The sequence below is a fragment of the Sinocyclocheilus rhinocerous genome, unplaced genomic scaffold, assembly GCF_001515625.1.
Source record: "Sinocyclocheilus rhinocerous isolate Xijiao unplaced genomic scaffold, SAMN03320098_v1.1 scaffold892, whole genome shotgun sequence".
Classification (NCBI taxonomy): domain Eukaryota; kingdom Metazoa; phylum Chordata; class Actinopteri; order Cypriniformes; family Cyprinidae; genus Sinocyclocheilus; species Sinocyclocheilus rhinocerous.
The window spans coordinates 1,291,692-1,301,691 of NW_015642825.1; the positions used below are offsets into that span (position 1 = coordinate 1,291,692).

General features: G+C 38.7%; 1 protein-coding gene across 1 annotated transcript in view; it reads right to left on the reverse strand.

The window, feature by feature from the left end:
- The window catches only part of LOC107756709 (matrin-3-like), a 15,563-nt gene extending 8,154 nt beyond the window's left edge, over window positions 1-7,409 (reverse strand). Inside the window, exons 1-9 of the mRNA XM_016573925.1 lie at window positions 7,310-7,409; window positions 4,513-5,398; window positions 4,044-4,105; window positions 2,846-2,884; window positions 2,636-2,739; window positions 2,080-2,141; window positions 1,208-1,324; window positions 935-1,060; window positions 688-849 (exon numbers count right to left, since the gene is read on the reverse strand). Coding sequence (XP_016429411.1) covers window positions 688-849; window positions 935-1,060; window positions 1,208-1,324; window positions 2,080-2,141; window positions 2,636-2,739; window positions 2,846-2,884; window positions 4,044-4,105; window positions 4,513-5,277 — 1,437 coding nt within the window. The 5' untranslated portion in view covers window positions 5,278-5,398; window positions 7,310-7,409. The remainder of the gene's footprint in view (window positions 1-687; window positions 850-934; window positions 1,061-1,207; window positions 1,325-2,079; window positions 2,142-2,635; window positions 2,740-2,845; window positions 2,885-4,043; window positions 4,106-4,512; window positions 5,399-7,309) is intronic.
- Between the last annotated feature and the right edge of the window lie 2,591 nt (window positions 7,410-10,000).

Sequence of the window (10,000 nt, forward strand, 5' to 3'; positions counted from 1 at the left end):
GTGGGGAAAGAGTTAACAGCAATTATTATATGATGCAATCAAACTTATAGCAAAATTTGGTAGTTCTGCAAATTAAGCCAAATATGGCCTCACTGAGTTTTCTGTAGACTATAAATCAGTTTCAAATTCTGATTTGTTAGCATCACTCAAAATAAGTTCACAAAAGTCCGTGTGACAACTGCAATTCAAATATTTCAGTAAAAATATGCACATGATCACTGCCATTTATTACTATTTACGGTTATATTGGCACATATGACTAAGTTATATTTTTTCCGTTCACCAAATGAAGGCAATGCACAAAACAGTGTGGAGAAAATGCCTGAATTATTTTCAACTAGATGTTTACAGTATTTTACTTGTTTTTTGAGCTGTTTGATTTTACTGTTTGAGCTATGATTTCTGTAGTTCAAACAGTAGAGCATAATGCATGATCCGATAAAATGTGTACCTTTGAATGCAAGTCGTTTTGAAAAAGGCATCTGCCAAATGCAGAATATCAATGTTAAACGATATGAATGTAGTTTTTGTTGACTCTGTTTTAAAATGATGTTCCTTTGTTATAAAAACAAATTACTGCAAAGGCCGTAAAAAAAATACGGGGATAATTTTTAGTTTTACCCATCCCTAAAAGAGATCCATGAAACAGGATATATTTGAGAGATGCATGCTGCATATGTATCTTACCTCATCGTTTAGAAAGAGATGTTTCTCAACCGTGCCAAATCTACCAGCTATTGTGAGGAGCTCCATTTTCTTCTCACCACCTCGTGGTAAATTGGAGAAAAACACCACCTGGCTGACTCCTCTCTTCACGGGCCTAGTTTCTCTGTCCGGCCTTCCACTTTTCTTTATTGATAAAGCAAATAAGATTAATTGAGCTGATTGGTTGATTTACTTAACTTCTTTTCACTCTTAAAAGAAACATTCTTACCTTGATTGCCATCAGTTCCTTTGACAAATAAATGTGTATCTCTTTCCCATGCAAAATGGCGGGTTTGCGCTGGTAATAATTAGCCATGGCCAAAGCCTCCTCATGAGTCTGCATCTCCAGGAAAGCCTTTGAAAAACACATTAATAAATAAATAAACTTTATGCCATTATGTACTCAAATCAGGTACCAATTACGGACATTCCAAACTGAGGTAAAATGACATTGTCATGACTTTTGATCTTGAATGAGTGTTCATATATGTACAGGAACTACCTTGTTATTCAGTATTAGATGTTCACAGATGGTGCCAAAGGGTTTTGCCAAGGCAAACAGGCTGTTTGGTGACATCGGTTTCCTTTCGTATTTTGCCACGACCACCCTACTTCTTATCTAAAATAAAAACATTTATGAGTGTACAAGCACCAAGATAACCATCAACTTAATCAAAAGATCCCAAAAACATCTAAATTATATATATCAGTATATTAATTGAGGGAGCATTTTCAGTGCAACAGAACTGATGGACTGATTTTAAAGGTGCAGTATGTAATAATTGACAGATAGCAGCTAAAATGGGTAATGGAGTCCAAATTCAAAATATTGGAGACAGTTTGTTTCTCCCGCCCCTCCTCTTCAGATTCAACGTTCAAGTAGGTTGCCAGATTGAGGACAAGCAAGAGGCACAAATGCAAGTGACAGCAAAATGCAACGAGCCTTAAACTGTAAGTTGATGAGTTGATGTATCCACATTTTAATATTCCTATGATCACAGAGCTTCTTAGATGGATGCCGAGGCTTTTTAGGTCGGGTAGAATCTGCGATCTCTGACTCAGTTTGTTTGCTGGCTTCCATTGCTGCAATACGCTGTGTTTTCCGCCAACTGGCAACCCGGGGTGTCAAAATACTATTGGGTAAACTGGCAGTGGGCGGAGTCACACAGACCAAAACAAAAACAGACATTCTGAGACAGAACGTACATTTCGAATTAGAATAACGGACTGTAGCGTTGTCTTTCGGAGAATCAAGTATGTGAACATTATATGGTACCTAAATATCTGCAAACATATGGTATTTTTATGCTTTAACGCAGTCAAATTACATACAGCACCTTTAGCATTTTAACAAAACTTTCAGTACATTATTACCTTGGGTAGTGGTGTTGAATACGAAGTCATTTTACTTGTCATTCCCATACTGGAATCAGATCCTGAAAAAAAGTGATTTAAAATTTGAGATTGATTTTTTAAAAATTAGCCCGTGCATCAAAAGAAAAGTGTTTGTCATCTTCAAGTTCACTGTATTGTTTTTTTTTTTGTTAAACTGTGAAACCCACAGGAAGACAAATACAATCCAGATTGCTCTTAAAGGGGTCATATGATGCGATTTCAATTTTTCCTTTCTCTTTGGAGTGTTACAAGCTCTTGGTGCATAAAGAAGATCTGTAAAGTTGCAAAGACTAAAGTCTCAAATCCGAAGAGATATTCTTTATAAACGTCAAGAGTCAGCCACACCTACCTAAAACGGCTCGTTCTAACACACCCCACATGTTTAGCAGCATCATATGACCCCTTTAAGGACACAGAATGAAAGTGCATTGCTGATTCAGCAAGAAGATTTGCTTGTAGACATATAGCAGAAAGGATGTCTGCTGTGGAAAGTAATTGTTTTAGACCAGACTACATCCTCTCACAGATTTATTACCCCAGTTGGAGCTCATCCCTGTTCTTTGTAGACCGGCACCAATTGGAGCTGCCCCCAACAAGCCATCCGAACGACTCTTCGTGTCCAGGGAAAGGGATGTCGACCTGAGAGGAATTTATTTTTAATGCTCTAAAACAACTATTTTATTCATAAAAAGCAGGATGCATCATACTTATGAAAGAAGTGTTTGAAAAACAACTTGTAACATACTTGCGACTAGAGGGCAATTGAGGATCCCAGTCCGGGTACCTATAAAACAATAGGAAACAGTTTTCAGGTCCTTTGGAATGGCTGAGCTCTAAATGTTGAACACTTGAATGACAAATTCAGTTTCAAAGACTGCAAGAGCAAAAGTTAGCAATCATGTCTAGAAGTCCTACATGGTAACTTTTTAATGCACTAGAATTACAGGATCTCATATACGATAATCATCTCTGAGGTTACATTTAAAAAAAAATAAACAGTCATGTTCTTTATATCTGTATTTCAACTGTACTTTTATATTAAAAGTAGGCTGAAGACTGCATTGAAATAACTAAAAGGTTAATAAAAGACTCATCTTCATTAAACAATTTAGAGGGGCCAACTTTGATTCATGGTGACAAACTGAATTTCTTTTAACCCTCTGGTGGTGTTTGCGTGGCAGTAAAAAATGTCCTTTTTTTTACTTCAATAACATGATCCATTTATTACCTGTTAACCACTTTTTGAGCATAGACCTAAAAAATGAAATTTCCAACTTAAACTGTCATAACTATTGAATGCTTTGCAGCACCGACTTAAGTTTGGTCTCTTTTTAAAGAATACACTTGGCAGATTATTGCTGATGTGAAAAAAGTCAAAAAACTAGATGTTTAAAATTATTAATACGAAAAGTTTAAGTTTCTTATTATGAAAAATGCACAGAAATACTATTTAAAATTTTTATATGAAAGAGACATTCTCCAAAACAGGTTTTACTCTAAAACTGCAAACATTTAAAATCTAAGTTATGTTCTAAATTTGAGGTTCCCATTCACATCCAATGCGGTCATTTTTGACCGCAAACAATCCGATTGTGTCTATTATTTTCAGGACCATTTAACCTTTTCTAATCATGTCCATGATTATTGTTTTGCCAAAACTGTCACCTATGAATACCTTCCCTCTGAAGAAATTTTTTTTTAAAAACCATAACGTAACAACACCAGGGGGTTCATTTAAAGATTTGTTCACCCAAAAATACTGTCACTTCAAGGAAAGTGATTATGCAGAAGAACAAATTAGATTTTTACATAAATTTCTGTATAACATCTGATCCGAAAGACCCAAAGTGGAACTGCACCTAATGGAGGCCAAATTTAGTCTTGTTTCTAAATGACACGTGTGAATTAACAGTTTATTAATTTTCACAAAAGAGTCCACTTACATTTGCAGAAGGACTTTGCGGTTTTCAGAGTGACGAATCCCATTCGTGTGTTGAGTCCATTCCTTCACAAACACAGGAAAGGATGAAAAAACCCTTAATATATTGAAACAGCATTGCTTGTACGTGACAGTGAATTAGCTGTGAGATCTAAACAGTTCAAGGCTTGACATCTGGCTCAGAGCTAACTTGACAAGCTGCGAACGACAAATGAGTACTGGAATGGATCTGAAATAAGCTCTGCATACTATCTGTCCTAACTTGAGCCAAGCATAAAGACCAAGAGTCAGTAATACAACTAACAAGTTCATACTAGATGTTACATTTTTTGTACACCAACTTCATACTAAGCAAAACTAAGAGGTGCTGATTTAAATGCAACAAATTATGTTTAAAGAGGGTCTTCTTCAATAAGCAGGACTCAAGAACAAGGAAGTGTGTGTGCAGAGGTCAAGCGGCTTGAATTACTCACCATGACAGAGTGCACATCAAAATCACAAAGGGAGCACACATGGGGAAACATGAGGGGCATGACTCCCAAGAAATCCTGCACTTTTCCCTGAGACGGGGTGCCCATCCTTCTCTGCATGAACATGTCGTCAGATGCCGATGAAGTTGACATGCCAAGGCTGCGGTAGGAGTCATGGGAAAGATCAGAATACTGGCGGTCTCTGCCGCTACCGCTGCTGTAATCTAACACGTCGTATCCACGACCAGACGTTTCTTCCATGGAAGTATAACCGAAGTCGCCTTGTGAGCGGCTTTGAGCCTGCCCTCCGGAACGGTCCAATCTTCCGCCCTGCGAGCTGCCCCAGTCGTCTCGGCTGCCTCTGTACGAAGTCTCAGAAGAAACGGTTGACATATTGCCAGACATGCGGCGGCCGGCTTCCATCTTGCGGTTCTTAAGTTGCATGATAAGATGGGGTAAGGTCTCTACGCTGATGTTCTCCTCTGGAACCTGCGCCAGCGCGTCCAAATCGGTGGGCGACAGGCCTAGGCTGGCGAACAGTTTCATGGTATTGCTAATGTGGCTGCCCGCTCGGCGGGACAGCTGAGAGTCGTGGTCTTTTCCCTCCCCTCCACCCAAACCAGACATGCCATGACACTGGGAAGACGAGCCGTAGGGGTCCGAGTGCATCTCGCCCATACTAAAGTTCAAAGTCTCTGCGGCTGCCAAAAGCCCACGGCCAACAGCAAAGCCTTTCTGAGCATCATCACCGGTCAGTTTCTGGGACATGACGGCGCTCTGGACGAGTGGAAAAAGAGAGGAACAAAGCGAATCAAAAAGTCCCCAGAAAGACAATCCGTCGATTTAAGCCTGGATCGAGTAAAGAGAGCTCCTCCAGAATGAAACAGGTCTGCAGAAACACAATGGAGCAATGATTTCTAGCATGCTCGCGAAATGGTTAGCAGTGGCATAGGAAAGCAAGACAGTGAGCTCCACAAATCCATACAATGCAAGTAACAGAAGTCACAATTATTTACAAATGACAGAGGTACAAATGGACAGTTTGGTACACTGACCAAATAGACCATAAAATGAAGATTTAAAGGTACCATGAAGAGCAATAGTACAATAGAGTTTTGAAGGAAAACAGAGCCTGAATCAATTTTAGATCCTTAAATGTGGATGGGAAAGACAGGGTAAGCATTGCAGTTTCTTGGGCAGGAGAAACCAGGGAGATAGTGTTCATGCCTCTAAGTTGTATTGCATGACCAAAAACTACAAATCAGAAATCCATGAATGGAAACAAATTTAACTGAAATAAAACTAATCAACTTTTGCGCTTAAATGCAAAAATAATTTGGAATCAACAGGTCTCGATAACAAAGCCAATAGTCGGGCTCAAGTGAAACAAATGAGGGTGCAAAGAGAGCGCAGGGTTTTCTGAACAAGATATGTATATTCATCCAAAGAAAAGTGAAATTTTACACACATTAACTGAGACTTGAAACTGTAGTGTTTATAATGGAAAAGCCCAAATAAAAAAAATCATCCAAAATGGAAAAAATATGGGCATAATGGTGTCTCACTTGACAAGCTATTTATTTGTATTATTTTATTCAAAAGAGTGCCATCTCGGTTTATGGAAAGCTGAAATGAGAAAAGTGTGTCTTGTAAAACAGGCTGACAAGTATCAGTACCAAACCAATGGCTATTGTGTGGCCAAAACACCAAAAATAGACCAAATTTAAATGAACATCAAATAATGGAATTGTTAAAAATGGTGCAATAAAAAACTGAACCGCTTAACACAGAGAAAGCATAAGTTTTGATGGACCGTATGCATGAATGAAAAAGTTTCACATGTACAGGAACAATCAAAAACAGCAGGCACTATATTTTGATTGGTGAAAAAGGTAATTAAAAACACAACCTAAAAAAACAACAACATTAAATTACTAAGAGGAGTAAATAACATTGCTTTAAACCAAACTCATAACTCACAATTATATTTGTGACAACTCTAATTATAAAAAGTATAGTCCTGGTACTTGCTTCTAATGGGTCAGTAGAGACTTTAAAGTCTTTCTGAGCAGTAATGCAATGCAAACTGATATAATAAGACCAGAAAAGATGGTGGAAAGATATAAACACATTAAAATAGCTACAGCTGTAAAGATTTGAATGTTTTAAGGCATTACTTAACCAGACTAATTAAGTTAGTTTGAAATTATATGCATTAGTAAAGAGAATATATCAGCACAGTGCAAGTCAGAACTGGAATCTGGGGCTTATTAAACATTATGCAGAATATGAATTCAATACAATTGTGTAGACATGGCAATGGCACTACTGTCCAGATTCAGAGCAGATGAAAGAAATGCAGAAAACGCGTTGGACAGGAGCCTTTCAAGTGCTGAAGAAATATCCCACAAAACACGTCAAAACGACGCCTTTTACAGCTTTAAATAACGAAAGCTGAGCGTCAATCTGATGCTACGATGATAAATGTAATCTCATATTAGGACAGTAATCTTATATTAACCGCGAAAATGTGTAAATACTTTATTTAGGCGAAGCATACAAGTTTAAATCCAAGAAAACAGCCGCGTTAAACACAACACAAGGACGAAATGGGATGATAAAAAGCTAAAAAAAAAAAAAAAAAAGCACGGGACTAAACGTGCACGACAAGGCCTTCACAGCAACCTTTCTCTAATAGGTGTAAGTTAATTCTGCAGCTCGGGTTTATTATAGTCTGTAATTACAACACAAGTGGTATAATATCATATCTGCCATTCGAATGCACTGTGTTGCTACTTACATTTTTTTCTTCTTCTCAACCTTCGGGTTGAAGTCCTTTACGTTGCACGAAGTGAAACGCGATCAACAGCTAAGCTAACTGCGCACAATGTGAAGGCGGAAACGACTACGAAAGAGGGTTTTACTTCCGGTGTTAATTTCAAAATAAAAGCCCTAGCCGGATTGTCAAAACTAATACCAAAGTTTCTCTTTTCCAGAGGTGTAAAGCATTTGAGTAAATGTAATTAATTTCAGAGGTGTTCAACGTTACAGTTTTTCACTGGCATGTCTCTTTGATTAGTGCATCTTTGAGCCTACATTCAGTATGAGTAAAATACTCAAGTACTGTTAAAATCAGATACTCTAAGACTCTTTACTGAAGCTGTTTTGAAATTGGTGACTTGTAACTTGCAGTGGAGTAATTTTCGCTGTAAGGAATCTGTACTTTTACTCAAGTATGGTTTTCATGTACTCTTTACACCTCTGCTCTTTTAATTTATATTGCTATCATTTATTATATTATGACCCTAAAATCACCTTAGTTGTGTTTTACTGTTGAATGATGGAACTCTGGATGTCACATGACCTGTGATGTGATCAGAATTCAGAATGTTCAGAGCAGTCAGTTTACATCATTAGCTTCTGTGATGTGATCAATATTCAGAATGTTCAGAGCAGTCAGTTTACACCATTAGCTTGACCTGACTAGCATCTACTCGGTATTTGTGCTTTATACTAATAGCTTTTAGAAAAGAATCTTCTTTGAAGGACAATCAAAATGGCAACGTCCTACAATTGGTCTTCAGATGAGGATAACGGTCAACCAAAAGAGCATCATCAGATGTGACTGAACAAGTGCTGCATACAGTATTCCAGCCATTCGGACCCATGCGTTCTGTTAAAGTGTGCAGAGACAGAAGAACGGACCAGTCTTTTGAACAGCGCCATGATGCAGAAAATGCCCTAGTGGCTCTGAATTTTTTGGAGCCCATGGGCAAACCTGTGCACATCACATGGGCCCAGTACATGACTGTTAAGGTCCTGGCAAGACACAAAGATAGGTTTGCCATATATGATACCCTCTCAGACTTTGGGGAACTCCAGCTGCGCAGAGAGGTCTGTGATGGGAACGACGAACCTAAAGTCAAAGAGCAGACTGAGCCCAGGGAGAGCAGCTCTGATGAACCTAGGTCATTGCTTGTGAATAATCTGCACTCAGATGTGACCAAACAAGAGCACAAGTGTGCAAAGACAGAAGAACCGACCTCTCTCGTGGCAATGGTTTTGTGACCTTCGAACACCACCATGATGCAGAAAATGTGTGGGCCAAGACATGACTATTAAGGTCCTGGCAAAGCACAACAAAAAGTAGCTCCCATGATAGGAATGTTCAAGAAATAGACCGGACTGAACCCATCAAGCACTCACAGGGAAAAAGGCTTGCGATTATTCTGTGAAAAGTTATGAGCATGCCCAGATACCTTGCTTGGCATCGGCCTGTTGGCTCTAGCATGCACTGAAAGCTTTATACAGGACAAAGAATGCAGCTCCAACATGCCACTTCCTGCAGGGTGCATTGATGACACAACCAGAAACAGAAGAAACAAACATACCCATACATTAGTGATGCAAAGTCCGATTGATTTCGTCAAACAAGTTCTTCTGGACAGATCGTTTCAATGAACCGGTTAAAAAAATATTCATCGGTTCCTTAAGTCATCACGCAATTATATCACTATACATTTCTTTTCTAACAACTCAGTGTCATGTTATATCAACGAAACATTCAAATAAAGTTATTTGTGTGAATGCCTATTGCTGATTATTGCCTTTCATTCACATAAGTTAATTGATATCTGTGGTCAGTTTCATTCGCTGATCCTTCACGCCGGATACAACAGACCAATATAGTAGCCTACATCTTGGATACGTTTCCTAAGAGTTTCGCAATTACAGCACACGTTGATGCACAAACACGGGTATGTTCTGCATGTCTAAAGTATATAGAAAGTTCCGGTTTTTCTATATTTAATAAAACTAGTCATAAGCATATTTGGTTATTAAAGAGCTCAGGCTCGTTCAAGTCCTCGGTGACACACACGCATGTGCATAATGTCAGCAACTCACTCGTGGACCTTAGTCATTAATCCTTGTTATTCTAACACCACTTTTTATCTCAACACACATTTTATTTGAACACCACTAGACTGTTGTGACTGAATAAATGACGGGTGTTTTCAGAAATCGTATATTCTGTCATTCTGTGTTCTTGTTCTCAAATTATGCTCTTTTTCCACCCTTCAGTTTATCGATTATCACCATCAACATCATAAACCCATTCATATATCCCATCCTCTTCTGCACAAGACTCATGGTAGCAGGCCTTACACAGTTGCTGCATCTGATCCACGCTTCAGAAGCTTTCGGATCATCATCTGAGCTGTGGTTTATGAAGCAGCCCCTGCATTTGTAGGAGGTGGCTGCATTATTCTGTTCATTTTTTGTGTTTTAAATGTTCATCATAAAGAAGGTTTTCTGAGCTTCTTTGTAAATATGGTACTGTCTTGGCTCTGGATGTCTTTACACCCCTGTGACTCTTTTGTATGACCACAAAGTCTTTGAACGATGCCACTTCAACAGCTGGAGGCTCATCATCTCAGTGCTGCAATGTGCAGTGTCTTCAGTGGATGGCGTGGTGCTTTCATGCCCACTG